General features: G+C 65.4%; 4 protein-coding genes across 5 annotated transcripts; 1 reads left to right on the top strand and 3 right to left on the bottom strand.

Annotated features, from left to right (window-relative positions):
• The first annotated feature begins 88 nt into the window (after window positions 1–88).
• On the top strand, window positions 89–3,315 carry TRIM54 (tripartite motif containing 54). Its single transcript, XM_030468858.1, has 10 exons — window positions 89–265; window positions 605–777; window positions 987–1,158; window positions 1,241–1,336; window positions 1,712–1,945; window positions 2,196–2,218; window positions 2,344–2,468; window positions 2,749–2,850; window positions 2,964–3,010; window positions 3,183–3,315. The coding sequence occupies exons 1-10, from the start codon at window positions 98–100 to the stop codon at window positions 3,189–3,191; spliced, it is 1,149 nt and encodes a 382-aa protein (XP_030324718.1). The 5' UTR covers window positions 89–97; the 3' UTR covers window positions 3,192–3,315.
• A 2,369-nt stretch (window positions 3,316–5,684) lies between these two features.
• On the bottom strand, window positions 5,685–6,083 carry UCN (urocortin). The gene has a single exon (XM_030468811.1). It carries the CDS (start codon window positions 6,081–6,083, stop codon window positions 5,685–5,687), a length of 399 nt encoding a protein of 132 aa, XP_030324671.1.
• A 2,221-nt stretch (window positions 6,084–8,304) lies between these two features.
• Window positions 8,305–13,378, bottom strand: MPV17 (mitochondrial inner membrane protein MPV17). The gene is made up of 7 exons (XM_030468833.1): window positions 13,306–13,378; window positions 10,999–11,114; window positions 10,655–10,747; window positions 10,280–10,375; window positions 9,176–9,208; window positions 8,954–9,006; window positions 8,305–8,877 (listed from the first exon to the last, which is right to left on the bottom strand). The coding sequence occupies exons 1-7, from the start codon at window positions 13,376–13,378 to the stop codon at window positions 8,808–8,810; spliced, it is 534 nt and encodes a 177-aa protein (XP_030324693.1). The 3' UTR covers window positions 8,305–8,807.
• On the bottom strand, window positions 13,373–27,804 carry CAD (carbamoyl-phosphate synthetase 2, aspartate transcarbamylase, and dihydroorotase). 2 transcript variants are annotated; one of them, XM_030468831.1, is made up of 45 exons: window positions 27,640–27,804; window positions 27,258–27,397; window positions 26,164–26,293; window positions 25,821–25,963; window positions 25,450–25,591; window positions 25,027–25,198; window positions 24,536–24,721; window positions 24,349–24,461; window positions 23,799–23,944; window positions 23,588–23,719; window positions 23,189–23,422; window positions 22,880–23,101; window positions 22,408–22,596; window positions 22,141–22,265; window positions 21,925–22,058; window positions 21,736–21,848; window positions 21,389–21,639; window positions 21,072–21,318; window positions 20,875–20,973; window positions 20,559–20,783; window positions 20,295–20,477; window positions 19,975–20,193; window positions 19,718–19,885; window positions 19,465–19,647; window positions 19,289–19,393; window positions 18,966–19,214; window positions 18,383–18,464; window positions 18,107–18,273; window positions 17,784–17,948; window positions 17,571–17,702; window positions 17,302–17,503; window positions 17,036–17,226; window positions 16,827–16,967; window positions 16,646–16,741; window positions 16,450–16,573; window positions 16,273–16,320; window positions 15,762–15,806; window positions 15,552–15,694; window positions 15,363–15,437; window positions 15,065–15,277; window positions 14,355–14,480; window positions 14,119–14,274; window positions 13,930–14,031; window positions 13,746–13,840; window positions 13,373–13,528 (listed from the first exon to the last, which is right to left on the bottom strand). In XM_030468831.1, exons 1-45 carry the CDS (start codon window positions 27,722–27,724, stop codon window positions 13,426–13,428), a joined length of 6,741 nt encoding a protein of 2,246 aa, XP_030324691.1. In that variant the 5' UTR covers window positions 27,725–27,804; the 3' UTR covers window positions 13,373–13,425. The 2 variants fall into 2 exon arrangements, with proteins under 2 accessions (XP_030324691.1, XP_030324692.1); XM_030468832.1 differs by lacking the exon at window positions 16,273–16,320.
• Window positions 27,805–27,875: the final 71 nt, after the last annotated feature.

Genomic DNA, 27,875 nt, shown 5'->3' with positions numbered 1-27,875 from the left:
CGAGGCCGGGGCCGGGGCTGAGCGGGCATCGGGCAGCCGAAGCCGGAGCGGGGCCGTGGTGGACAGAGCCGAGCCGGGCCGGACCGGGACCGCGGCGATGAACTTCGCGGTGGGGCTGAAGCCGCTGCTGGCGGAGGCGCGGAGCATGGAGAGCCTGGAGAAGCAGCTCATCTGCCCCATCTGTCTGGAGATGTTCACCAAGCCCGTGGTCATCTTGCCTTGCCAGCACAACCTCTGCCGAAAGTGTGCCAACGACGTCTTCCAGGTGCGCCCGCCCTGGGCCCCGCAGCCGGGAAGGGTGGGGGCGGCCCCCGCCACGCAATTAGCTGCCGAGACCCCCTGGGAGACGTGCCCGGCCCGGCGGGGACTGACCGGTCACGGCGGAACCGGAGCCATGTCCCTGTCCATACCCATGTCCATGTCTATCCGTGGTCGTGCCCGGGTCCGTCTCTGTCCCTGTCCGTGTCGCTGTCCGTGTTCGTACAGGGCCACAGAAGCGGGGAGGAAGGGGCTGAGCGGATCCCGCGGGACAGAGCCTGGGGCGGGGGGCTAGGGGAGGGCCTGCTGCGGGTGCCGTGACCCCTCTCCCCTCACCCCCACCAAGGCCTCCAACCCGCTGTGGCAGTCGCGGGGCTCCAGCGCGGTGCCGTCCGGCGGCCGGTTCCGGTGCCCGTCGTGTCGCCACGAGGTGGTGCTGGACCGGCACGGGGTGTACGGGCTGCAGCGGAACCTGCTGGTGGAGAACATCATCGACATCTACAAACAGGAGTCGGCCAGGTGGAGTTACCGGGAGGACAATCGCGGGGGAGCTGGGGAGGGAGCGAGGGGGTGACAGGGGGCGTGCGGGGCTGGGGGCATCCTTAAGGTCAGGGGTGTCCCAGAGGATGGAGGTTTCCTTCTGTTCAGGAGTGTGCCCTGGGGTCAGGGGTGTCCCTGGTGCCAGGGCCCACCGGTGGGCCACGGTGCCCGTCCCCCCCTGCCCGCAGGCCCCTGCATGCCAAGGCTGAGCAGCACCTCATGTGCGAGGAGCACGAGGACGAGCGGATCAACATCTACTGCCTGCGCTGTGAGGCACCCACCTGCTCCCTCTGCAAGGTCTTTGGGGCCCACAAGGACTGCGAGGTTGCCCCACTCCCCGCCGTCTACCAGCGCCAGAAGGTGGGTGACCCTTGGGTGGTGGGGAGGAGGCTGGGGTGCTGCCCACCCAGCCAGCCCTCACACCTGTCCCATCCCCTCCTAGAGTGAGCTCAGCGATGGCATTGCCATGCTGGTGGCGGGGAACGACCGCATCCAGGCTATCATCACCCAGATGGAGGAGATCTGCCACACCATCGAGGTGGGGGCTGGGAGGTGTCCCTGGGCACTGTGTATAACCCCGGGGCCATGTCCCTCTGTGGTGGGGTTGAGGCTTTCCCTGGGTGCTGTGTACAGCCCCGGGGTCCAGGTGCCCATTGTGAGGACACTGGGGGAACTGTAGGATGTTCCTGGGTACCATGTACAGACCTGGGGCCACATCTCCGCTGTGGGGGACACTGGGGGGCTCTGGGGTGTCCCTGTGTACCACATACAGCCCTGGGTCCAGATGACATTGCTGGGGACATGGTGTGGCTGGGGAATGTCCCAGGGTCAGGGTGTACAGTTTTGGAGCCAGGTGCCCAGAGTGGAGCCACAGTGGGTATGAGGGGTGTCCCTGATCCCAAGGCTTCTGCAGGAAAATGGCCGTCGGCAGAAGCAGCACCTGGGGCTGCGGTTCGACGCGCTGTGCAGCATCCTGGAGGAGCGGAAGAAGGAGCTGCTGCAGAGCATAGTGCAGGAGCAGGAGGCCAAGGTGCAGCGTGTGCGGGGCCTCATCCGACAGTACGGAGACCACCTGGAGGCCTCTTCCAAGCTGGTGGAGTCAGCTATCCAGGCCATGGAGGAGCCCCAGATGGCCGTGTACCTGCAGGTCTGTGGAGAGCTGGGTATGGGAGTCCAGGGGCTTTCCTGGAGCTGTGTGATGGGGCCATGGGTCCCTCTGGGAGTTGGAACTCTCCTACAGGGCTGGGAGAAGCAGTGGTCACTCCAGAGAGTCTGGGACTGCTCCTGGGACATGCTCGGGTGGGGCTGTGGTGGTGGAGGATTTCTGGCTCCTGGGGTCCTGGGTTCTATTACTCCAGGGACATGCTGACCTCGTCCTGCCCTGTTTTCCTCTGCAGCACTCCAAGGAGCTCCTGAAAAAGTGAGTGGGAATTGGAGGAGGGCAGAGGGCATGCGGGCAATGGCAGAGTGGTGGGTAGGGAGCTGGGGGGCACAGGGGTCTGGGGGTACCCTCCCCCCACAGCTCCTGCACTCTGTTGCCCCCAGGATCACAGACATGTCCAAGGTGTCAATGAGCAGCCGCCCGGAGCCTGGATATGAGAACATGGACCACTTCTCCATCAACGTGGACTACGTGGCTGAGATGCTGAGGACTATTGAGTTCCAGACAGGTGCCAGCATGGGGACAAGCTTTGCCGTGCCTTGGCAGGGGGGCACAGAGCCCCAGCCCTCAGGCAGGAAGAACTCCCCCACACCTTGTGCCCTGCACAGAGATGTGTCCCTTGGTGCACAGGAATGGGGACATGTGGCCCCTCAGCCACTGCCCTGAGACCCCTACAGCGTCAGGGATGCCCTGTGTCCCCTTGAGTTTGTAGGCTACTATGTTCTGTCCCCCCCAGAGGTTGTCCCCACCGTGGGGGAGCCCTGGCTGACCTGTCCCTGCACCTGCAGAGCCACTGGGTGAGGACGAGGTGGATGGAGCTGGGGATGGCAGCGAGGCTGCAGGGGATGAGGACCGGCTGGACAGCCTGGAGGTGGCCGAAGCCGTGGAGGGTGAGTGTCTGCTATGCCATGCTGTGGCCACCTTTGTAGCTGTGTTGCCACCTGTGTCCTGCAGTGTGCCAGAGTGTCCCTGGCTCCAGCATGTCACCTGTTTCCCTCTGCAGATGTGGGGCCAAGGCAGAAGCCAACGAGCTCCCCCCATGGTGAGACCCTCCCCAGGACAGTAGAGGGGGGACAGGGCCAGGCCCTGGAGTGCTGTGGGGCAGCTCCTGGGGACAGTGGGGATCTAGGGGTCACACCTCAGGTTTCTCCACCTGCAGGGGCCAGGATGGGGGTTCTGAGGTCCCCACCGCACAGTGCTGAGACCATTTTCCCATACAGGTCAGCACTGAGGGGCAGCATCAGCACCCACCAGCTCATCCCTGACCCTGACCCCCACCCCCGAGCCCCAGCCCTGCACTCTGACTCCCCAGAGGCCGGAGCTGCTCCACTCCAACATTAAACTCTGAGTGTGGACATAGTCTCAAGAGTGGTCTGTGGGCTGTGGGGGTCTTGAGGGCTGCAGGACAGAGCTTTGCACCTCAGTCTTAGCAAGTGGGGCCCAGCCCCCCCTGGGCCCCACACCATGGCAGCAGCACCGTCCCCTGGGTGCAGCGAGCAAACAGCAGGGATGAGCTGGCTGAGTACACAGCCTGGGCCGTGCTGTGCCAGGGCCAGTGCCCCCTGTCTGGGCTGGGCCCCCCGGGAGCATGGTGGCACTGCTGACTACGTCACTCCCCTCGTCCTCCGCCACCACGGTGTCATGACTGATGCAGAAGATGATGCACATGGTGGGGGGCTCCTCGTGGGGCCTAGATTGGGGCTAGGCAGGTCCCCTGCACTGTGGGGGTATTCCCAGGTGCCACCTCCTCCCCTACTTCCCTGGGACCCCAGACCCCAGCAGACCTGGGCACATTTCAGCAAGCCTGGGCCTCCCTGAGCTGCCTGGGGGCTGGGGTGCAGGACCCTTGAGGAAAGGCAGGTCCCTGTAAACTCGGGGCTGGGGGAGCAGCTGGGACCAGGGGAGTGTCTGAGAAGCTGGGAGTGCTCTGGCAGCCAAGAAGCCCCCCAGGCTGTGCCAGCAGGACACCCTCCTGCTGTCAGCTTGTTCCTGGCCCAGTCGGGGTCCCTGGAAACAAACAGGCAGGGACCACTAGCTGGGCAGGGGACACAGAGGGGACAGAGAACAGCCTTGAGCAGCTGGGGGAGAGGACACCCCTCAGGGTCCTGGAGCCAGCCCCCTCTGGGGCACAGGCACAGTGCAGGATCTGGTGACACAAACAGGGACAAAGGAAATGCCCATTGGATACCAGGAAAAATTCCCAATAGTAAAGGATCCCTTAAAACAGGGCTGGGGCATCCAGACCCAGTGTGGGCCCTGCCTGGGGCAAAAGGAGCCAGTACTGAGCCCACCATGGCTGCCCAGAGGGGTGGTGGCCCCTCCAGCAGTGATACTTCCCCACAGATGTTCTGAGGAGTCAAAGGCCTCAGGGGCTCCCCTGGTCCCAGTTCATGTGGTATCAGCTGGAGTGAGTTGTCCAGGTCCATGTCCAGTGTTGACACCTCCAAGGACGGAGTTGCTCTGTTCCTGTTGGGTCTTCTCCTAGTCCCAAGTTTCTCACATTCAAGTGGACTTTCACATGAATGAACATAGGCTGGAAACAGCTCTGGCTGTCTCTACCCTGAGCATGAGTTGGAGCAGATCTGAGGCCCCTTCCATCCTCAGACATCCTGAGCCACTCCTCAGTTCATCCTCAACGAGGTCCTGGTTGCCTCAGCTCTTTCATTGTTGCCTCCTGCCAACCCCCACAGACCATTCACTGCAAGGGGCTGATGTGAGGCCCGGGGCTGACCTGCTGCCTGTGCTCCTGCCTGCCCTGGGAGTGCTGACATCAGCCTTCTCCTCCCTGAGATCTTCCAGGAGCTTTGTCACTGCCCCTGTCCTGCCCCTCGAGCAGGTATAGGGGAGGTTGCCATGAAATCACAAAAGGGCTTGGGTGGGAAGGGACCACTGAGTCCAACCCCTGCAGTGCACAGGGACACCCTTAACAGCACAGCGGTAAGATGAGGTGCAGGGCCACTCCTGAGGAGGCTGAATCCCCACCCTGGCTGAGGAAGTCTTCACCTGTGTCCTCTAGATGCAGAGTCCAAACCCCCAGTTCTCTACCACGCTGTCTGCCTTCTTACCCCCTGTTCTGGCTCTGCACTCAGCAGCACCATGTCCCCACAGAGGAGCCCCCCCACAGACACCCCCAGTGCTCCTGCACAGGGTGGTTGTGCCTCTCCTGAAGAGCCTGTAGCCACCCCCTGCCCCAGGCTGCTGTTGTGATTCTCTGACAGCAGCTCTGGGGGTTGCTGCACCCTGAGCTCTGGTTCCCCCTGGGTGCCTGTGGGTGGGTGCAGCCCCCCTCCCCCCCTTCTCAGTGGTGAGGCACCCCCTATTTCCCCTGCTCTGTGCCCTTGGCTTCACAGGTCTGAGAGCTCCTTCCCCCCATAGAAGCCACGGCTCATTCCCCCCCCTTCCCCGGGACACTCACAACCCCCTCCCCGGGCCCGGCATGCTGGGGGCTGCCTACTCATCCACTCCTGCATGACCCCGGCCCGGCCCTGTTCCCGGTGACCCCCGGCCGCCCCCCCAGCTCCGCACTCGCTCACGCCTCTGGTTTCCACCACCTTTTATTACAAAATCCGTACGAGCCCGTCCCGGGGCCGGTACCGTGTGCGCTTGCCCCAACACCGAGGATGAGGCAGGTGCAGCCCAGTCCTGTATTGGTCCTGGTCTCGGTGCCGGTGCCGTGTTCGGACTCGGCGCAGCCCCGGAGGTCCGGGGAGTCCCTGTTCGGGGCTCAGCGTCCCACGGCGTCGAGGATGATGCGGTTGCTGTCGGCGCGGGCGCGCTGGCTCTGGGCGCGGGCGAGCAGCAGGAGATGCCGCAGGAGGTGGAAGGTGAGGTCGATGGAGAGCGGTGGATCCTCCCGCCGCGCCCGCCACTGCCCCACGGCCGGCAGCTCCAGAGGGGACCAGAGCGGGGGGTCCCGCGCTCCGGCCCCGCTCCCGGTGGCCGCCTCCGGGACGGAGCCGTCTGGGAGCGCGGGGCGAGGGGCGGCGGACGGCGGGCGGGCGAGAAGCAGCAGGAGTGTGAGCAGCACCCTCCGCATCCTCGGCTCCGTCCGCACCTGCGAGGCCGAGGGCTCAGAGCCACGGGAAGAGACCGGGCACCAGGGGGCCCTGGGGGGTGAAAGCATGGCACCGGCACCCACGGCAGGGCCCCCTCCCCGGCCACCCTCACCGTCCCGTACGCGCTGAGCCCTCCCCGGCCCCTGCCCGCTGCCTTGCCCCGCACCGTCCCGTACCCGGTGCGTGGTCCCGTCCCCAGCAGGTGCCGCTGGCGGTGGAGCAGAGGCGATCGGTCCCGCGGGAGCTGAGCCGGCGGCGCGGTCGGTGCTTATATAGGACCGGGAACTCGGGATGACGTCATCGCCGGGCAGGCACCCACCGGCGTGGGAGCGGGAGTGGGGGGTGGCACCGGGACGGTGGCGGGAGGGGTCAGGGGCGAGGGGGGGCACCGGGACGGTGGCGGCAGCGGAGTACCGGCAGCGGGGGGGCCGGTGCCAGCAGGACCTCCAGAACGGGACCCGCGGCGGGTTCTGCCGCCAGGTCTCCCGGATTCCCCCTCACACACCCCCGGTCGACCGCCGCCCCCCCTCCTCCCACGTCTCAGTTCATCGAGAGCCACTCGCGCCCCGGTGCCGTCCCGGTGCCGCTGTCCGTGGTGCTGCAGGGTCGGGACACGGAGGTACCGGAACACAGCGACACAGGGACCACTGGGACCACTGGGACCACCGAGACATGGAGGCACGAGGACACGGCGCTACCTCAACACGAAGACACCAGGACACGGGGCGTCTTGGCTGCCCCTCAGCGTCCTGACCCCCATGCTCTGGTGAGTGGTACCAGGTCGGTGAAGTGGGCTGACCTGTGGGTCCTTGGCCTGGGCCCCTCTGGGCCCACCAGCCACCTCGAGTAGCACCAGAGAGCAGCGGGAGGGAGGGAGGGAGGGAGGGAGGGAGGGAGGGAGGGAGGGAGGGAGGAACACACCCCCGGCCCCTGTCATCCCCCAGCACCGGACGGGCACAGTGGGGTACACATGGCCTGGCTGTCCTGGAGGCACCGTGCCCTGGGCAGAGCTCACGGTGCTGAGGTCAAACCACTGCGTGTGCCGGGGCTGGAGGCCACAGACAGAACCGAGCAGCACCGGCAGCCAAATTCTGTGACTCATAGAGTGAAGGCAACGGAGCCGGCAGCACTGTGCTGCAGGCGGGACGTGCCAGCCCGGGGCACCGGCCACTGCTGCCAAACGGTGAGGTAGCCACTGGTGCACCACACCACTGCCTGCAGACCCCCACAGCACCATTCCCCTGCCCACAGACCCCACAGCACCCTGTCCCAGCCTGGCAGCCCTGTGTCTCTGCCTGCAGGCAGAGAGGGTCAAAGCTGACATCCAGTGCTGGTGCAGGTGCCAGGACAGGCCCAGCACAGGACCCTTCCCCAGTGCTGGTGTTGGGCAGAGCTGGGGGGGCAGAGGCTCGGCCCCCCCCCCTCACCTTGCATGTCCCTCAGCACAGTGTGGCACAGCCATGCCTGCAGCCAGGCGGCTCACAGGGCAATGCACCTGTGACGAGGATGTAGTGTGAAGGCTGGCACTTGGCAACTGCTCCCCATGGTTCAGGGGCAGGGCCTGGGATCAGCCCCCCGAGAGCTGGCAGCCCCTGTGCCATGAGGACGGCTGCTCCCAGGGCCACGCTGGCAGCCCACTCACTGCTGGCACACTGTGGCCCTCCTCCACCCCAGACAAAGCAGATAGAGGCTCCGTGCTTTGGGGCTGCAAACTCCTGCTGAGCCCTGCAGCCCTCCCACTGCTTAAGGTCCCCAAAAACCTTGGTGCCAGCCCTGCAGAACCCTGGCTCCAGCCCTCCCCATTCCTGCACCCTCCATGTCCATGCTGAGGCCTGCATGGTGCTCACTGAGAACCTTGGAGGATCCTTAATTGTGGGTGCTGCTTGGCCTGTCTCACCACCCAGCAGCAGCTGAGGCACCATCACACCCCACCTGAGAGCCACAGTGGGACCTGGTGGTCCCCTAAGCCACCATCACCCCATGCCAGATCCATTCACCAACAGCTGGGATCACCCACCCCAGCAGCCCAAGCCACAGTGCCCCAGCACAATACCAGCACTGCAGCTGGACACTTGCCTCCTTGGGGACAGGCAGAGAGCAAAGCCATCGTGCTGCCACAGGCCCAAGGCCCTGCTCTAGGTTCTCACCTCACCAAGGGGACAGGAGGCTGCCAGCAGCTAGCTCAGCTCAGCCTGAACCCACCTCTGTGCAGCCCCCAATGCAGGATGAGCCAGGAGCACAATGTCAGGAGGATCAGGAGGGAAAATGGTCATTTATTGGGTGTCCACCTGTCCCCAGCAGAGCTCAGGACACCAGCTATGTCAGTGGGGCTGGAGCAGTGGCACTGACCTTAGCTCTGAGTGGCACCACCAGCACGGGGCCCATAATTGCACCCACCAGGCCAGCTCCTTGCTCCCCCAGGGGTCTTTTGCTGGGGAAGGATGGAGCAAGGTGGCAGCAGAGACTCTGTGTGGGGACATGGGCCAGGAGAGGAGCCAGCATAGAGGGAGAACTCTGTTGAAGGGCAGCGCTGTGCCATGGCACAATGCACTGCAGGGCCCAGAGCAGCCCTGGGCATGAGCCCCTCTCTGGGCAGACTCATCACCATCTTCTACTCCAGTGAGCAGAGAGGGCAATGTCCACAGATGACACTGTTCCCCGAGAAGATGATGGGTGACGCTGTGTACCCTGTCCCCCTGCAGCCACGGGTGCCAGATCCAAGAGCTCCAGAGGTGGGGCAGGGTCAGGCAGCAGAAGGATGGGGAGGGGGCTGGGGGGACAAGGCTTGCCCCTCACATCCGATTTGCTTTCCAGGAGAGGTAGCAGTTCCAGACAATGGCAACACACTGGACGATGGCCAGCCTGGGGACAGAGGGGACAGCGTGCACAGCCATGGGCTCCCGGAGCCAGGGAGCGAGGGCCACCCCCATGTCACTACCTGTGCTGCAGGGGCACGAAGTAGAAGTTTGCGACTTGCACCGGTGGCCAGATCTGGGCAGGGAAGGAGACTGCAGTGAGAGACTCGGCCAGCCCCCTGCCCTGTCCCTGCCCAGGAATTCAGGGTGACAGGGGACAGGGGTGCAGAGGACGCCAACCAGGCACCCCAGGACACACTGGAGCAGGGGACACAGCCCTGGCTGTCACTGCCACCAGCACTTACACAGTAGTTGGTCAGCAGAGCGTCCACATAGTCCTGGGGAAGAAGAGATGTCATGAGTATCTGGAACTGTCACCAAGCCACATGAGGACCCAGCCCTGGCACACAGCTGGCCACAGCCATGGAGAGGTCACCGAGCCAGGGCCACCACCCCAGGAGGATGACACGCTGCACGCTCCTCGTGCCACAGCCACACTGTGCTGCAGCCCAGCCCCATGGTAGCAGGACAAGTCCCTCATCCTGCCTGGCTGTGACTCAGCTGGAGCCTGGCGCTGGCCGGCAGCCCAGGACGGGGCGAGCGGGCGCAGGGGTGATGGATGTGCTGCTGACGCTTCCTCGGTGTGGGGAGGGACAGATGTGCCCCAAGCCAAGAGTGAAGGTGGGTTCAGCTACTGCTGCCCGGCCCCCAGCCCAGCCCCCCACCAAGGACAGGTTGCCAGGGTGCAGGAATCACCTATGACCTTGCCTAGGCCCTGGTGGGTGTCCCTGCAGGTGCACGGCCAGACACACAGCATGACCTGCAGGAGATGCAGCCAGGGCAGGTGGGAGTGCCCAGGGGGGCTGCCTGTGCCCAGGACCAGCCCAGGTGTGCACCCCAAGGCACCTCACACTCAGTGCTGCTCTCATGCAGCCTGGAGACAGAGTGGTAACTCAGCCCCCCTCATGGTCCCTGTGCCCCAGGGCAGGATGAGGGGCAGGGATGTTCCCTGATGGGTGTCCCCATGCAGAGGAACCAGCTCTGGGTGATGGCACCACAAGCAGAGCCCAGCTGGTGGCAGCTGATGGCCTGACTGTTGCAGGGCTCTTGCATACAGCCCTGGCAACTGTTGGTGCCACCCCCGGGCAGTGACCACCCTGTGTGCCACCTCCCGCTCCTGGTGACTCACGCTGACTCAGTTCCCGCGCTGGTTTCCAGCAATCGGGGCTAATTGGACCCATCTCCATAATGGCTCTGGAGATGTAGCCAGCAGAGGAGCTGGACAGTGCTGCACGGCACCGGGGATGGCACTGGGGAGCCTGGGCACAGGGAACAGCCCTGGCACTGGCGCCCGGAACACCCCAGGAGCTGCCAGGGTGCTGCCAACGGCCCTGAGGAGCAACCAGTACCTGCTGGATCTTGGCCCAGTTCTCCTCCACTGACAGCCCATTCACCACCCCCGTCACGGCCAGGAAGCAGCCGAGGAAAGACGGCGCGAAGAACCCCTGGAAGAGAGATAGGGGCTGCAAGACCTGGAGCAGCACAGGATGGGGGGAACTGGCCCAGCCTGCTCAGTGCCCTGGGGCTGCTAGGCCTGTGAAAGAACCATGGGTAGGGATGGGACCCCCAGAGACTCTGAAAGGTCCAAGGGTGGCCCCTGTGCAGCCCTGCCTGCCCCAGCCCCCCGCTGCACTGGGGCTGAGCTGGGGCTGGGAACCCAACTCTGGAGACCTGGCTGCTCCCACTCCCCAGCCCCACAGGGACCCTCACCCCAGGCCACTCACCTGGTCCAGGACCATCTTCTTCACAGCCACCACTTTGGTGGCCCCTGGGACGAGCCAATCCAGGACCCTGTACCAGCCACCCACGACAGGGCCCTGCAGGAGCCAGGAGGTGAGGAAGGGTCCTGCTGCCCAGGACAGGGGGGGCATTGCGGCAGGGGGGGCTCTGGAGCTGGGTACATGGACCAGAGCCTGTCCTGCCCCCACCCTGGCCTGTCACCAGCACTGGGGACTGTCCCAGCCCACAGCATGGGACCCCATCCCTCCATCCCAACCCCCCATGTGTTCCCCACATCCCGGTGCCCCCCCACGCCCGTCCCGCAGCCCGCAGCCCCGCAGCGTCTCACCACGAAGCCGCAGCCGATGGCCGCCATCCGCAGGGTGCGGGGGCCCTGGTGGCCACTCAGCCCCCGTTGCTCCACCAGCTGCTGTGCCACGACGTCCCCCACAGCCATCAGGGCCCCTGTGACCAGCACAGCCCACTCAGGGACAGCCAGGGCTGGAGAGATTCCCGGGGTCTCCTCACCCTAATCCCGGTCCTGGTTCCCATCCCTGTGCTCCCTCAGGATCCCAGACATCGCCAGTCCCTGGCACCGCTCCACGTCCCCAGGTCACTGTGGGGGACCCTCTGCTGTGCCCATCCCTGCCCGTGGCTTTGGCAGCCCCGCTCTGTCCCCCACCCCTGACCCTTTCGACGTAACCGGGCTGGCCCCGTGCCCCCGCACACGTCCCCTCCCGTGTCCCAGCTCCTCCCCGCACGTCCCCAGCCCCGCTGCCATTCTGCTCCCTCCTGGAAGCCCTGAATGTGTCCTCCCCTGTGCCACCAGACCCAGGGGTGGCAGAGCCCCAAGGGTGTCCCAAGCAGCCCCCGGCCTCCCTCCCAGGACCATCGGTGTCCCCAGTGTCCCCTTGAGGAGCAGGGCACGGCTGAAGGGCTGCAGGCCCCGGCTGTGCTGGTCGCCCCGAGCGCTGTCCCCAGCCATCACACGTCCCAGGGTGGCCCCAGGGAATCTGGTGACGGCCAGCAGAGCCCGGAGGTGGCTCAGATTCCCACCTGGCCCAGCACAGCCCCCGGGGCTCACCGGGGCTGCAGGCACAGCACCCGGTTGTGCCAAAGCACCGGGGCTGCTGGGGACTGGTCGGGGAGTGCAGCCCCATCAGTCCTGCCGTGCTGGCAGCAGCCCCCACACCGGGGTGACACCGAGGTGACACCGGCTGAAGTCGGGCAGCGCGGGGCACAGAGCCCAGCCCGGAGCCGAGGGGTGCCGGGACCCTGCCGGCTGCTGCCCCCGCGGCCAGGGGACCTTGAAACGGGCCCAATTAGACCTAATTAAGGCAGACTGGCTGCACCAGCAGGCGGGGACAGCAGGGTCACCGCCGGGGGCACTGCTGCTGCGCTGCCAGGGCCGAGCCCGGGAGGCAGGAGGCAAAGCCCTGCCCAGCCCGCGGCTCCGGGACCGGGGCGGCACCGAGCGGGGCCGGGCACGGCCGAGGACCGTCAGAGCGCCATGGCCCGGTCCCAGCCGGTGGCTCCGCTCCGGTGACCGGAGGGAGCAGGGCTCATCCCGGCTCTTCCGCACCGAGCAGGGTGGGTCCGGGCCAGCTCCGAGGGGAAGCAGCAACTGGCGGAGCTGGAGCCTGGAGCGTGGCCGGGGGCTGCACCAAACCCCTCCCCGCCGCGGGCAGGGGCTGCCGGGGTACGGGGGCCGGTCCTGGGCAGCTCTCCCAACTCTGCCCTGGCCTCCCTCCAGGATGCAAGGGCTGGCTCCGGCGGGTGCCAGGTATAAACTCCATCAAATCCGATAAAAATAACCGGGGAACAGCGGAGGCGGGGGGGCAGGGGAACGGGCCAGGAGCCAGCGGCTGCATGCCGAGCTGAGTGTGCACAGCAGGGCTCCCCCAGACTTCACCCCCAGCACATCAGCCCCCCCTCGACTCCCGCTGGACTTCCCCCCCCATCCTGGACTGGCCCCTAGAAGCAACACGCAGGGAAGGCTTCCCCACCCCGTGGGACTCATGCGGAACCCCTGGCCCCGCCCCGGGTAGCACCTCCCAACCCGGGGGATGGACCCCCGAGGCACGGGAACGACCCCCCCCCAGAGGCCATGGGGTTCCCGCCCAGCTTCTCACGGGGGAGAGACAGTGCCCATCACAGCAGGGCAAGGGCGGCTGGGTTACGGTAGGGTGTCTGGGGATGGGATGGGCCAGAGGGGGTGGGGGGTAAGGGGACGATGAGGATGGGAGGGAGCAAGGGCCAGGAACGGAGGGTGGGGAAAGGAGAAATGAGGGGAAGGAGGTGAGGATAATGAGGGGGAAGGGACGAGGGGAAGGAATGAGGGGTGGGTGACTGAGTGAGGGAATGAGGGAGGAAGAACGGAGGGAGGAACTAAAGAGGAGAATGAGAAGGGAGAAAGCAGGAGAGAATGGAGGGAGAGGAAATGAGAGGGGGAGGACGGGGGGGGAAAGAGGAGGAAGGCGGAGGGGGGCACGGGGAGAGGGAAGGAGAGGGGATGAAGGGACGGGACAGGAGCAGCCCGCTCTAGGGCTCGGGGGGTCTGTGCACGGCGGGGGCGGTCTCCGGGAGGGCCTGAGGGCCACCTCGTGCCCAGCGTGTGTGTGTGTGTGTGTGTGTGTGTGTGGATCCCGGCCCTTACCGGCGGTGAGCGCCTGGGCCGCCCCGGGCCGCCGCGCCAGCAGCCGCCCCCAGCCCCGCCAGAGCCCCGCCATGGCACGGCAAGATGACGTCATTGGGTAAGCGTCGCGTTTATTGTGCGTCAGTAGCGGCCCAGCACGGTGGCCAGCAGCGCCATCCGTATGTACATCCCGTTCTCCGCCTGCCGGAAGTAGGCGGCACGCGGGTCCGAGTCCACCTCCACGCTGCGGAAGTGACGTCATCAGACAAGGCCGGGGGGGGCACGACACCCCCGGACCCCCCCCCTCGGGACCCCGGATCAGACCCCAGCCCGCAGCTCCATGAGCCCCCCAGCTCCATGAGCCCCCCGCTGGGGAGCCCCCCCGAGCCCTCCCCCAGCACCACCGCCCCAGGGCCCACAGCACACTGCAGCCCCCAGAGCCCCCCAGCCTCCAGCCGCACCTGATCTCGTTGACGCGGGGCAGGGGGTGCATCACCACCATCTTCTCTTTGGCGCGGGTCATGATGTGGGGGGTGAGGATGAACTGCCCAAAGCACTGGGGGGGCAGTGCACAGCCCTGAGCTGGGAGCAGGGCACTCCCCCCCCTCAAAGAGGCCCCAGGGTCCCTCCCACTCCCCAACTCACAGCCTCATACTCCTCGGCCTGCTGGAAGCGTTCCTTCTGGATGCGGGTCATGTAGAGCACATCCGTGTCTGGCAAAGCCTCCTCAATGCTTCCGAATTCCTCCTGGGGGGGCACACGGTGTCTGGTTCCATCAGTGGGGTTGAGGGGGGGTCACAAGGCTACATCACCCCACTGCTGCCCCCCCCTCACCTGCGGGATGCCCTTGGAGGCCACGAAGGTGGTGATGTCCTCGGGCATGCGCAGGCCAGGGGGGGTGACGTAGCGCAGGTTGACGCGGTACTGGGTGAGCAGCCGGGCCAGCGAGTGCACGGTGCGCCCGTGCTTCAGGTCACCCACCATGGTGATCTGCAGGGGGGAGAGGTCAGCCCGGCCCAGGCACAGCCCCCAGCCCCCGGTGGGGGTGGCCACAGCCCCCCAGCCCTCACCGTCATGCCATTGACAGTGCCCAGCTCCTCGCGGATGGTGAAGATGTCCAGCAGCGCCTGCGTGGGGTGCTCGCCCACCCCATCCCCAGCGTTGATCACCGGCTTGCGGCAGTGCTTGGCGGCCAGCTGGGAGGATGGGGGGGCTCAGTACAGGTAGGATGTGGCCCCCCCGGCCCCACAGCAGCGGGACCTGGCTCCTGCTCCTGACAGCAGGGTCGCACTTGCCCAGCCTACCCTGCGTCCACCCAACAGGCAGGTCACTGTCCCCACCACTGGGGCACTGGGGCAGGGCACTGTCCCCAGCAGCACACAGGTCACCACCCCTCCCATTGCACAGCTCGTCATCCCCACTGTTGTGCAAGTCACCACCATGACACCACACAGGTCGCTGACCACTGCTGGGGCAGGTCACCAAACCCGCCAGCACACAGAGGTCACAAGTGAACAGGCCACCACCACGGTACCACAGATGTCACCATCCCAAGCATCATGCTGGTCACAGTATCCCACCATTGCCCAGGTCACCACTGCCTGGCATCAGCAGGTGCAGGTCACCTCATCGTGCAGATCACTATCCCCCCACCCTGTGGGTCTCCACTGTGCAGGTCACCATCTGCACCATCACGTCACCAGCCTCCCCATCTCAGAAACCACCATCAGGACGGGACCCCGACGCCTCCAGGGCAGGATGCAGCCCTCAGCCCCCTCACCTCGACAGCGCCAGGCTGGGGGTGCCGCAGCACCAGCACATCAGCGTAGCAGCACATGGTCTGCACAGAGTCAGCCAGCGACTCGCCCTTCTGCACTGAAGAGGTGGCCTCCGAGAAGGACAGGACGGAGCCGCCCAGCCGGCTCATGGCTGCCGCGAAGGAGCTGCTGGTGCGTGTGCTGGCCTCGTAGAACATGGACGCCATCACCTTGCCCTGCGGGAGAAGCACTGTCACCATGGGGGACCCAGGGCGCTCGTGCCTGGCACAGAGCCAGGTGTGCACCCCACACCCACCCCACCTTGAGGATGTCCAGGCTCCGCTCCTTCTGAACCAGCATGCGCAGGATGTGTGCCATGTTGAACAGATGGGACATCTGTGGGGAGAGGGCACTTGGCTGTGTCAGTGGGACATGATACAGGGACAGCAGGACTCAGCATCAGGGACACTGTGCCCCCCACACTGATCAGAGTACCCACGGCCCCAGCACCTGATCCTTGGAGAACTGCTGGACAGAGAGGACGTGCGGCCCGATGAGAGGGGGCAGGAGCGCAGAGGTCTGGAAGTGGGGGACGCCCTGGGGGGATGCCTGGCGTGGGAGGTAGGAGTAGCTATCCTGGATCACAGCTGGATCTGTGGGAGCAGCAGGGTCAGCCTGTGCGGGTGGTCCCAGAGCCCCCCAGCCCCCCATGGCACTCACCTGCCTCCACCACCTTCCTGCCGGCCTTGTCCCGGGCATCCTCGGCTGGGTGGGAGAGGGGAGCAGCAGCATTAGGGGGTGCAGGGGGCTGCAGCACCTCAGGACCCAAACTCCTGGTGTGGCACAGCCCCTCCAGCACTCAGCAGTACCAGGCAAAAGCACCACGGGGTCCAACGGTGGTGCCACGGCCACCAGACAGTGGGACCATGGCTACCAAAAAGAGGAGCCAAGCTTGGGCACAAGCTGTGTCCCTCTCCCCCCATCCCACAGAACCCAATCGGACGCGTCCCCGATCACACTGGCAGGCGAGGGGTCCCCGAGGTGCCGTGCGGGAGCGGCTGCAGGCGCAGCTGTGCCCTGTCCCACTGCGCCCCCCATCTCTCGGGGGAAAGGGGCCCGTGCCAGGGCACCCGCGCGGCACCTGGGGGAGGGGATGCACTCATGGGCTGCGGTTAGTGCCATTAGTACGGCCGCGACTCATTGTCTGAGTGAGTCCCCCCCCCGACATTACCGGTGCCTCGGGCGCCCGGGCGGTACGCGGCTCCCAGCCTCCGGAACGCTGAACGGGACACAAGGGCCAGCATCAGCGGGGCCGCCTGGGCGCAGCCGCAGACCTGGCCCCTGGGGCAGCACGCTCACCACCCTGCCACGCCCTGCCATGCCCCACTGTGCCGCGCCGCGGGCCTACCTGTCAGGCCGGGGTCGGAGGCGTGGTGGATGCGTGGTGGCAGGTGGAAGCGCCCATCGCGGCGGGGGCTGGAGGCTCGGCCACGCAGAACCTCAGGCACTGCATGCCAGGGCCGCTCGGGGGTCTGTATCGAGGGGCTAAGCTGGAGCTGGGCCACAGCAGGGACACCCCAGCCCCGCACCCCCCTCCCCAGTACCTTTGTGGTCTCTTTGGTGGGTGCTGCATGCGGTGCCAGCACTGTGCCCAAGGGCCACTTCTTCACATCCTGCCCATAGCCAGGGGGCACCAGCACCTGCAGCCATGGGAGAGTGGGGTGGGTGATGGGGACCCCTGCAGGGGCAACCCCTGTAGATTTGAGTGGGTACCCATGGCCTTACCTGCCCATCAATGTAGGCAACCTCCCCACGCAGGACCACCCTCCGCACAGTCCCCTTCACCCTCATGCCCTCGAAGGGGGTCCAGCGGGCCTTGGAGAAGGCCGTGCAGCTGGGGATGACCCACTCGTGCTCCAGATCCACCTGCCAGGACAGTAGGTCAGGGGCTGTTGGAACGTGGCCAGAGCCAGGAGGGGCGGGTGGGAACCCACCTCCACATAGGTGTCATCCTGCGCCGGCAGCCCGAAGATCTTCCGGGGGTTTTCGTAGAGGCGTTGGATGATGTCCTCCACCGTCAGCCGCCCCTCGGCCACGGCCGTCAGCAGCAGCGGCAGCATCGTCTCCAGGCCAGGGTAGCCGGGGGGCGGCTCCTGCCCCTGCTTCTCCTCCAGCGTGTGGGGGGCTGCAAGAGGGGGTTGGTCACTGTGAAACCCACTGCCAGCCTCTGGCCCCACAGCCACCATCCCCCAGGGCTCACCGTGGTCCGTGGCAAAGCAGTCAATGGTGTCCATGTTCTCCCAGAGCGCTTCCACGTCCTGGCGCGTGCCTAGCGCCGGCCGCACGGCCGCACGGCCCTCCCCGAGGCGCCCCAGGTCGTCCCGGCTCAGGAAGAGGTGGTGGGGGGCCACCTCGCACGTCACCGCCACCCCCTTCTGCTTGGCTGCCTTGATGAGCAGGATCTGGGGGGGCAACGGTGAGGGGACAGCCCCAAGGATGCCGCACCCCCGTGTACTCCCCAGCACTCACCTCCTCCCTGCGAGCCACGTGGCAGATGTGCACGGGGCGCTGGTACAGCTGGGCCACCATCAGGACGGCAGCCACCGTCTGCCGCTCAGCGTGGGCCACCACTGGCAGGTGCCGCGGCCACTGCTCGAAGTGCTGGAGGGAGAACATGGGGCTGGTGGGCACCAGGAGCCGTGTGGGGCCCCCCTGTGCTCACTCTTGCTCACGGCAGCTCACCTCCATCCACAGGGAAACGTTGTCCATCCGCAGGCTGGAGAAGGTGTCGTTCAGGTACAGCTTGAGCCCCGCAGCTGCCCCGGCCAGGCTGCCCAGTGCCCCGGCGTTCTCCGGGGAGGCCCCCAGGAACAGGGCAAAGTCACAGCGGGCCCCTGCCTCGGCCAGCTGTGGTGAAAAGGTGGTGGGTGCTGGGCTCACCGGAGCCAGCACAAGAACCAACACCACAGCCAACATTAGAGCCAACACCTCAGCCAACACCACAATCAACACTGCAGTGCCAGGAAAGGACTGGGGTGTCAGAGCAGGCACCAGCAGCCTCTCACCTTCTGTGCCAGGGCAAAGGAGGAGGCGTCAGTGATTGCAGGGCTGGTGTTGGGCATGGCACACACCATGGTGACACCACCGGCCAGGGCGGCTGCTGTCCCTGATGCAAAGTCCTCCTTGTGGGTGCCACCTGGCTCGCGAAGGTGGACGTGGACGTCAATCAAGCCTGGGGAGGGGGCAGCATCAGCACTGGCAGCCCCAGTCCATGGGGGAAAGTCTCCTCTTCCCTCTGCAGTGCCTGTGCAGCACCCCACCCATCCACTTGTCCCACTTACCCGGCAGGCGGATGAGTTTCTGGGAGGTCATGCAATCCACATGCATCTTCATTGGGGGGGCTGCCCTGATCTGGCCCAGCGCCTGTGGGGGTGGCAGGACCACAGACTGGGATGAAGACATCCGCCCAAAACCAACCCTCCTGCATCAGTGGTTTGGCAGGGGGATTGGACTCAATGTCCTCCAGAGGTCCCTTCCAACCCCTATCATTCTTTGAGTCCATGATTGTAATGCCCACCTACAGTGCCCACCTCACAGCATTCACGAGAGAACGAGGGGAAATGGTTTCATCTTAAAGAGCTGAGACTGAGATGAGATTTTGAGGGTGCTGAGCCCCTGGCACAGGTTGCCCTGAAAAGCTGTGGCTGCCCCATCCCTGGCAGTGTCTCAGGACAGGTTGGATGGGGCTCAGAGCAACCTGGGCTGTGGGAGGGGTCCCTGCCCATTGCAGGGAGTGGTACTAGATGATGTTTTAGGTCATCTTAAAGACTCTTTAAAGTTCTTTCTAACCCAAACCAGTCTGGGATTCTGCTGCTCCTTCACTTTCACCCATGTCCCCTGGACCCCATATGTGCCCCAGCCCACCTCCACAAAGAGCTTGGTGCACTTGATGTCGATGATGAGTGGCACAGAGTAGTCGACAGCCAGGCGCCGGGTGCGGTAGCCCTTGGTGACAAAGGAGGAGAGCCGGCGGCCCCCCGAGTTGCGCATGGAGAGGTTAATGACCATCTCGAAGTGGTTCTCAGCCAGGTAGTCCAGGATGCTGCGCTGGGTCTCCCGGGTGCCAGCCTCGCTGCCATCTGACTCCTCGAAGTGCCAGTCCACAGCCATCACCTGCCAACAGTGACTCCAATTAGAGCCCTGTAACCCCCTAAGGGAGCCCCCTGCCCCCCAGCCCCCAGCCCCACCTTGATGCCGTGCTCCGTGTAGAAGTCAGCAGTGCCGAGGCTGGCGTACAGCTGGTAGCCGAGGCTCTCCAGGGTCCGCACAGTGGGCAGGAGCTCACTCTTGTTCTGCAATGACCCCAGAGGGTTGGTGAGAGGGTGGAGGTGGGGTCTCTGGCCCCAATTTCAGCCCCACACACCTTGTAGCTGCCAATGGTTAGCAGGATGTTCTTCTTGGGGATCTTGAAGCCGGTGCTGAGCATGGCCTTCAGGTAAGCCTCACAGCGGTTCTCCCCGAAGCAAGCCACCTCCCCTGTGCTGGTCATCTCCACGCCCAGCACCACATCAGCACCCGCCAGGCGCGAGAAGGAGAACTGGGGGACCTGGAGACAGGGGGTCTGAGGGGCTGCCTGGCCACACACCCCAGCCCAGCCCCAACAGACCCCTGCTCACCTTGACACCAACAATGCCTGTGCCTGTCATCAGCCCCACTGGCTCCACATCCTCACCCATGATCACCTGGCTGGCCAGAGCCACCAGGTCCACCCCCAGCGTCTTGGAGACGAAGGGGAAAGAGCGGGACACACGGACATTGCACTCAATCACCTTCAGCTGGTCATCCTGAAAAGAGGGGACAGTGTGAGGAATGTCTGGGGACACAGAGCATCCTCCCTCCAGACCTGCCTGGAGCAGCTTCCAGGCTGAAGTACCTTGGCGATGAGCTGCAGGTTGAAGGGGCCGGTGACCTGCAGCTCCTGGCCCACAGCATGGACAATGGCCTTGATGCGCTCCAGAGTCTTGGGGGTGATGTCCTGGGGGGGCGTCACCAGCGTGGCATCCCCTGAGTGCACCCCGGCATTCTCCACATGCTCCGAGATGGCAATGGCCACCACTACACCATCACAGGCCACTGCGTCCACGTCAATCTCCTGTGAGCAGGGACATGGTCACAGCCTGCACCAGAGTGGGGGGACAGGGTTCTGCCAGGGAGCGGGGACATGGCAGGGCCAGAGCAGCCTCCTGGATGGACCTTGGCCTCCTGGATGAACTTGGAGATGACGACAGGCTGCTCCTTGGACACAGCCACAGCATTGCTCAAGAACTTTTCCAGGTCACTGTCTGAGTAGGCCACGTTCATGGCGGCGCCGCTCAGCACGTAGGAGGGACGCACGACGCAGGGGTAGCCCACCTTGCAGCAGAAGTGCTTGGCCGACTGTGGGGGGCATGGCACCCTCAGGGGACATGCCAAGGGCCGGTCCTCCTGGACAGCCTCACCATCCTGGTGCACACCCACCTCCATGTCAGACAGCTCCTTCCAGAGCGGCTGGCTGATGCCGATGGAGTCAAGCAGGCGGGAGAACTTGAAGCGGTTCTCAGCCGAGTCGATGGCCTCTGGGGAGGTGCCCAGGATGCGGCACTGCTGTCGGTGCAGGGCCATGGCGATGTTGTTGGGCAGCTGCCCGCCCATGGACAGGATGACACCCTCGGGGTTCTCTAGCTCATAGATGTCCATCACCACCTGTGGCAGCATGAGGGCAGAAGGTGGATGGGACTGGGATGAGGACGGTGGCAGCCCCAGCCCTGTGGCAGACAGGACCCCAGCCCCTCACCTCAAAGGAGATCTCATCGAAGTAGAGGCGGTCGCACATGTCATAGTCGGTGCTCACCGTCTCAGGGTTGTAGTTCACCATGATCGTCTTGAAGCCCAACTGCCAGGGGAAGGGACCACGGTGAGTCCGAGGACCCCCACTCCCCCACCCTTGAAGCAGAGACCCCCAGGCCCAGCGGGCACCGGGTCCTGGCTGACCTTGCGGAGCTCCTGGATGCAGCCAACAGCACACCAGTCGAACTCGACGCTGCTGCCGATGCGGTAGACGCCAGAGCCGATGACCATGACGTGGGGCTCACGGAAGGCCAGGTCATGTTCAGTGCCGTTGTAGGTCAGGTACAGGTAGTTGGTCTGGGCCGGCCACTCTGCCGCCACTGTGTCGATCTGCTTCACCACTGGCAGGATCTTCAGGTCATGACGCATCTTCCGCACGGCCAGCTCGGTGCTGCAAGGGGCAGGGTGAGCCAGGGCTGGGGGCTGGGGGCTGGAGCGGAAACCGACCCTCCCCTCCTCACCTGAGCACGGCCAGGGCAACCTGCTTGTCAGAGAAGCCGAGCTGCTTGGCCCGGGCCAGCATGGTGGGCGGCATGGCGTTCTGCCCCTCGCGGTACAACTCCAGCAGCATCGCATGGTCTGTGATGTTCTTCATCTTGTGCAGGAACCAGCGGTCGATCTTGGTCAGCTCGTAGAGCCGCTCGATGGAGTAGCCAGCGCGCAGCGCAGCTGCCAGCACGAAGATCCGCTTGTCTGTCGGTGTCTCCAGCTCCTGTCAGGCCAGAGGATGAGCAGGGTCATGGCTGCCCCCTCCCCAGGACTGCACCAGCTGCAGACTTCCCTGTGCCCCCCTAAGCCTGGCACTCACCACATCCGAGGCTGGTTTCACTGTGTGGTCAAAGCCCACACAGTTCTCGTCCACCATCCTCAGAGCCTTCTGGAAAGCTTCCTCGAAGTTCCTGCCTATGGCCATGACCTCCCCTGGGAATGGGGTGGTGAGTGGCTGCACCCCTGCCCACCAGTGCCACACTCTACACCACCGGCCTCCCGCACTCACCCACGCTCTTCATGGAGCTGCCAATCTTGGTGCTGACCCGCAGGAACTTGCTGAGGTCCCAGCGAGGGATCTTCACCACACAGTAGTCCAGGCTGGGCTCAAAGTTGGCCGTGGTGCAGTTGGTGACCGAGTTCCTGGGTAGGCGACAAGAGACACCATCCAGGAGCCATCCTGTTGGAGTGGTGCCCCCATCCCATACTGCTGTGGTGCCGTTACCTGAGGAGGGGCAGGGGGATGCCCAGGGCCAGCTTGGCAGCCACGTAGGCCAGGGGGTAGCCAGTGGCTTTGCTGGCCAGGGCTGAGCTGCGGGAGAGCCGGGCGTTCACCTCGATGATGTAGTACTGCAGGCAGCAGGTCAGACCCTCCAACCTCAGGGACACCAGGGACACAGCCCCACCAGCCAGGAGCTGGCTCTGGGGACACCAGGGACACAGCCCCACCAACCAGGAGCTGGCCCTGGGGACACTGGGGTTCCACACTCACCTGCTCAGACTCAGGGTTCAGGGCAAACTGGATGTTGCACTCGCCCACAATGCCGAGGTGCCGGACCACCTTGATGGCTGTGCGGCGCAGCATGAAGTACTCGGTGTCGTTGAGGGTCTGGCTGGGGGCCACCACAATGGACTCGCCTGTGTGGATCCCCAGCGGGTCCAGGTTCTCCATGTTGCACACCTGACAGTCGGGGGGGGGGAAATCACCATGCGGATTCCTCCTAGCTCCCACTGGCCCCTTCCCAGCCTGAGGGACCAAGGTGGGGCTTGGAGGTGACCCCCAGGCCGCTGCCTCTGCTGCAGCTCCCCCAGGGCAGGGGGGTTCTGGCCTGAGGGCTGCAGCTTTGATGTCACACAGGAGCTGCACTGGCACCAGTGAAGGGACTGGGGAGCCCCTCCCAGGGATAAGGGATCCAGCAGGAGCCCCCCAGCCCAACCCCTCCCTCGGTCTTCCCATCCTGTACCGTGACACAGTTGTCGTAAGCATCCCGCACCACCTCGTACTCGATCTCCTTCCAGCCCTTCAGGGATTTGTCCACCAGGACCTGGGAGGTGTGAGTGAAGGCCTGGCTCACCAGGGCCACCAGCTCCTCACAGCTGTTGGCAAAGCCAGAACCCAGCCCACCCAGGGCGTAGGCAGATCGCACCAGCACTGGGTACCCCAAACGCTCCGCTGCTGCCGCTGCCTACAGGGAGACATGGGGAGCACAGTTGGGATGGAGGAACCCAGCCTGGGATCTGCCCCATGGTGCTGCCCCATAGCCACCCCAGACCTGCTCCAGGGAGGCAGCCGCCTCACTGGGCGCCACGTGCTCCCCAATCTCCTCCATCTTCTCCACGAAGACCTTGCGATCTTCCGTCATCTCGATGGAGGTGACTGGGGTGCCCAGCACCCGCACGTGGTACCGCTCCAGCACACCCGCCTTGGTGAGCTCCACACCACAGTTGAGAGCTGTCTGTCCCCCGAAGGTCAGAAGCACCCCATCAGGGCGCTCATTCCGGATCACCTGGGGGACACAGACCCAGAGCAGTGGAGCAGGGACCCATGGCAACTCCACAAAACACATCCTACACTCTGTACTTAACGCAAGCACCCTTCATACCCCTCTGCAGCAGCCCCAAGCCCCCCAGCCCCTCTATCCCTGCTCCACCCCAGCCTGGGGTGCACTCACCTGGGTGACGTACTCAGGGGTGATGGGGAGAAAGTAGACCTTGTCCGCCAGCCCCTTGGAGGTCTGCACTGTGGCAATGTTGGGGTTGATCAGCACCGTCTGGATGTTCTCCTCCTTCAGTGCTTTGATGGCCTTGGGGGAACAGATGGGTCACAGTTGGTGGCCCACAGTGACCCCACCACCACTCCCCATGTCCCCAGTGGGCACTCACCTGTGACCCCGAGTAGTCAAACTCTCCTGCCTGTCCAATGGAGAGGCCACCGGAGCCCAGGATCAGCACCTTGCGGGGCCGGGCCACATCCTGCCCCCCTGCAGGTCCCTGCTTGGAGCTCAGCCAGTCCCGCAGGCGCTGCCGCACTGGGAGGGACAGCAGACACTGGGGACAGAGCCACACGCACACCCCTGCACAGCCCTGGCCCCACTGTCCTGCTCATGGCTCCCACTGGTCCCACAGCACCCCCCCAGTCCCACAGCAGCCCCTGCCCATGCTCCCTAGCCATAGCCCTGCTGCAAAGCCCCAGACCCACAGTTCTCCCCACAGCCACTCCCTGCAGACCTCACCCACAGCCCTGCCTATGGGCCCCCCACAAAGCCCCCCCAGCCCCAGTCCCATGGTTCTGCCCATGGCCCCTGTGCAAAGCCCTGGCCCCTCAGTCTCTGCTCATTCCCTCACAGCCCCACAGCATCCCCCCCACCCCCAACCCGGTTTCACTGTCCTGCCCATGTCCCATCCCCATTACTTCCCTCCCACCCCCACTCACCCGTCAGGGTACTGCCATCCCCATCCCGCAGATCCCGTGCAGTCTCCACAAAGATGTCAAAGAGTCCCTCCAGGTCGGTGGGGCCGGCGCGGTGCTCAGGGTGAAACTGGACACTGTGGAGGGAGTCAGACACGGCCCCATACCCCTCCCCACCCCGGCCCCTCCGAGCCCCCTGCCCTGTGGCCACCTGAAGAAAGGCTTGTGCTCGTGGACCAGCCCCTCGTTGGAGCCATCGTTGGCATTGGTAAAGAGTGGGACCCAGCCGGGAGGCAGGCTGCCCACCTCTACCGCAAACCCATGGTTCTGCGCCGTGATAAAGCAGCGCCGTGTGTCCTCGTGCAGGCACGGCTGGTTGTGACCGCGGTTCCCGTACCTGTGGTGGCAGCAGAGTGGGCATCAGGCTGGGACCCTCCTCCTGCTGACACCCTGACAATGACCCTCACCCTGGGCACCCACGGTGACACCACCCTCCAGACCCCCACAGGGACTCCTGGTTCTGTGGACCCCCACAATGACATCTCCCCAGACCCCCGCAGTGGCCCCCACCCTGGGCCCCTACAGCAACACCCCTCTGGACTCCCATGGTGACCCTAATGGACTTTCCCAGAGACCCTCATCCCAGACCCCCACACCCTGTGACACCCTCACACCCCGTGACACCCTCACACCCCTGCTCACTTCATCTTGTAGGTGCGGGCACCCAGGGCCAGGGCCAGCAGCTGATGGCCCAGGCAGATGCCAAAGACAGGCTTGGGCTGGGGGGCATCCAGCACCCGCTGCAGCCCGGCCACCGTCTCCCGGCAGAGCTGGGGGTCCCCAGGGCCATTGCTGATGAACAGCCCGTCAAAGTCTGCACCAAGACAGCAGCAGGGTCAGAGCGAGCCCCCTGTGAGCCCCCGCCATGGCAGTTCACCCCAAACCTGCTGTTCCCAAACACATCAGCAGTCACCCTGATGTCATTGGCCAGAGACACCCACCCCAACCACGGCATCCCAGCCGCTGACCTGCAGGGTCTGCCCGAGCTCACAGTGAAGAGCACTGCTCCAGGCTCCATCCTCTCCTTAGCAGAAGCCTAGGTTGCCCCCACCCACTCCTACCCACCTGCAGGGTCCAGTGGGTAGTCCCAGGGCACCACGGTGACAGCCGCCCCCCGCTGGCAGAGGCACCGCACCTGGTTGTACTTGAGGCCGCAGTCGATGGCTGTGATGTGCGGTGACCCACCAGTGTTGAATACACGGGGTGTCTGTGGGAGGGGGGAGTCAGGACCCCCAGGTGGGATCAGCCCCCCACAGCCATCCCCCAAGCCCAGTGCCAGCACTCCCTGCCATCCCCACAACCCCCAGCCCTCCTCCTGTGCCCCTAGACCAGAGGCAGCCCCTCCCCAGCCTGGCACTATCCCCCTTCAGTCCCTCCCACAGTCCCCCCAACCATCCCCTCCAAGTCAAGTACCAGTTCCCCTCTGCCACCCTCACCTTCAATGACACCTCCTGCACCAGGTGACGCTTGTTGGGGTCCTCAAAGGAGAGGTTCTCCTCGGGGGTCCCATCCAACACCAGCTTCCCCAGCAGCGTCCCCTTCTCACTAATCTTTTTTGTCAAGGCTCGAGTGTCCACCCCTGCGGACAGGCTGTGAGATGACTTCACAGCCCTGCCCCACCTGAGAAACCCCCCCCACCCATCGCTCCCCCGCCACTCGGAGGGGGCAAATCCCAAAGCAGGGACAGGCCTCATGCAGACCCCACTGACCCTCTGGGCCCAGGCCTTCAGCTGCCCCACTGCCACCTGAGCTCCCCTCAGCCCTGTCTCCCTGTCCCACCTTCCAGCCCGGGGATGTTCTGCTCCTTCAGCCACTGGTCAAGGGAGCGGGATGCACTCCAATGGCTGGGGGTCTCCGAGCACTCTCCCACCACCAGCGCAGCAACGTGGATCTTGCTGGACTCAAACCACTGTGGGGGCAGGGGGTGAACACGGCTGAGCAGGGGGTGAACACGGCTGAGCAGGGGGTCACCAACTCAGGAGAAGCCCCCCGGGTGCCCAGCCTGGCTGACCCCAGGGGGCACAGTGGGACAGCTACAGCCCAGGGTTGGGGGAGCCCTGTGGGACAGGGACCCCATACCTATCCCCAGCACAGGACCTGCCCCCTGCCACCCCACACACCATGGTCCCACCAAGCTCTGGGAGTTCCCAGGGTCCTGGTGCTGCTGCACTGCAGCCCCTAACCCAGGGACCCCTCAGACTGGCACAGCCATGGTATGAACAGGCACCACAGTCCCACTGGGAGCCCCAAAGACCCCTGTCCTGTCCCCACAGAGCAGAGTCAGGGGATCCTGACACCCCAAGGCAGGGCTGGGCAGGGCAGGGCAGGGCAGGACAGGACAGGACAGGACAGACCCCCAGGTATGGGGAGGGCCCAGCCGTCGGGGCCAGAGGGGCCTGGACTCTGCCCCGGGGGCAGGCGTGGTGCTGCGACAGGCAGGGCCGAGGCCGAGGGGCCGGAAGGGGTGCTGGGCCTCGGGCGGGCAGGGAGGGAGACTGCACTGCACCTCCTCCTGGGGGCTGCAATGGAGTGGGACAGACACAGAGTCCCGACACCCACCACCCCAGCCTCAGGGCAAGGGGGTCTCACATCCCGTCCAGCCCCTCGTGCTGGGCTGGAGCACCCCGGGCTCCACAGCATCGGGGCCTAACCCCCACGTGCTGCCGTGTGCCGCACGGTGCCCGTCACTCCCCGCCCTGACCCCCCGTGCTAGCCCGCGGGCAGTGCTCTGTGCCGCTGCCCTTCCGCTGCAGGGATGCGCTGCACCGTGCTCCACTGCCCTGAGACCCCATCGTCCCGCTGCCTGCCCCATATCAAACTGTCCGCAGCTACGTGTCTCTGTCCTCACTGCCCGCCTCCTCCCACCCACTCACCCGGCTGAGGCCGAAGGGGTCGGTCTCGTCCCGGGGAACCCCGTAGTTTCCGACGAGCGGGTAGGTGAGTACCAGGATCTGGGCCTTGTAGGAGGGGTCGGTGAGGGCCTCGGGGTAGCCCACCATGCCGGTCTGGAAGACTGCGGGCACAGGAAGAGGGGCTAGGACGCAGCATCCCGGCCGCCCCCATCCCGCCGGAGGAGACACCCCTCGAGCCAGCCCCGGCTCCTGCCCCACTGGGAAGCACGGAGCGGAGCGGGGGGGTCCCCGCACCGGGACAGCACTCCCGCCCCTATCCCCTCCTGGCGCCTCTCGCCGGTCTCAGGGCCGCGCCCCGACATCACCGCTGTTCCGGACCTAGTCCCGGTCCCACCCCACTCACCGACTTCCCCGGCTGCGGTGGCCCCAGCGGCCCCAAAGGGTCGACCGCGCAGCACCGACCCATCCTGCAGCACCAGGCAGCCCATGGCGGATCCACGTGCGCTCCAGCGGGCCCGCTGTGGAGAGCGAGCGGGACGCGCGCCGTGGCAGCGGGTGGATCCGGGGCGGGGCCGGGTGGGGACAACCCCGGGGGCGGGGCGGTGAGAACTGACCACAGCACCGGGGAGCACCGGACAG

This window comes from Calypte anna, unplaced genomic scaffold (genome assembly GCF_003957555.1).
Source record: "Calypte anna isolate BGI_N300 unplaced genomic scaffold, bCalAnn1_v1.p scaffold_86_arrow_ctg1, whole genome shotgun sequence".
Taxonomy (NCBI): Eukaryota; Metazoa; Chordata; class Aves; order Apodiformes; family Trochilidae; genus Calypte; species Calypte anna.
The sequence above is the reverse complement of the archived record's forward strand: the minus strand, read 5'-3'. Positions and strand labels throughout refer to the sequence as shown.

Bases quoted from the DNA above. Each gene is read 5' to 3' on its own strand.
- CAD (XM_030468831.1), bottom strand. From the start codon at position 27,724: ATGGGCTGCCTGGTGCTGCAGGATGGGTCGGTGCTGCGCGGTCGACCC. The intron at 23,945-24,348 runs GTGAGTGGGGGT...TGTCCCTCCCAG, and splicing joins GGATGGCAGTACCCTGACGG to TGCGGCAGCGCCTGCGGGAC. The intron at 20,478-20,558 runs GTGGGTGTGCAC...TGCCCCCCACAG, and splicing joins AGGAGCTGTCTGACATGGAG to TCGGCCAAGCACTTCTGCTG.
- UCN (XM_030468811.1), bottom strand. From the start codon at position 6,083: ATGCTTTCACCCCCCAGGGCCCCCTGGTGCCCGGTCTCTTCCCGTGGC.
- MPV17 (XM_030468833.1), bottom strand. From the start codon at position 13,378: ATGGCGGGGCTCTGGCGGGGCTGGGGGCGGCTGCTGGCGCGGCGGCCC. The intron at 11,115-13,305 runs GTAAGGGCCGGG...TGCTGGTCACAG, and splicing joins GGCCCAGGCGCTCACCGCCG to GGGCCCTGATGGCTGTGGGG. The intron at 9,007-9,175 runs GTAAGTGCTGGT...TTCCCTGCCCAG, and splicing joins CTCTGCTGACCAACTACTGT to ATCTGGCCACCGGTGCAAGT.
- TRIM54 (XM_030468858.1), top strand. From the start codon at position 98: ATGAACTTCGCGGTGGGGCTGAAGCCGCTGCTGGCGGAGGCGCGGAGC. The intron at 1,337-1,711 runs GTGGGGGCTGGG...AGGCTTCTGCAG, and splicing joins AGATCTGCCACACCATCGAG to GAAAATGGCCGTCGGCAGAA. The intron at 2,219-2,343 runs GTGAGTGGGAAT...TGTTGCCCCCAG, and splicing joins TCCAAGGAGCTCCTGAAAAA to GATCACAGACATGTCCAAGG.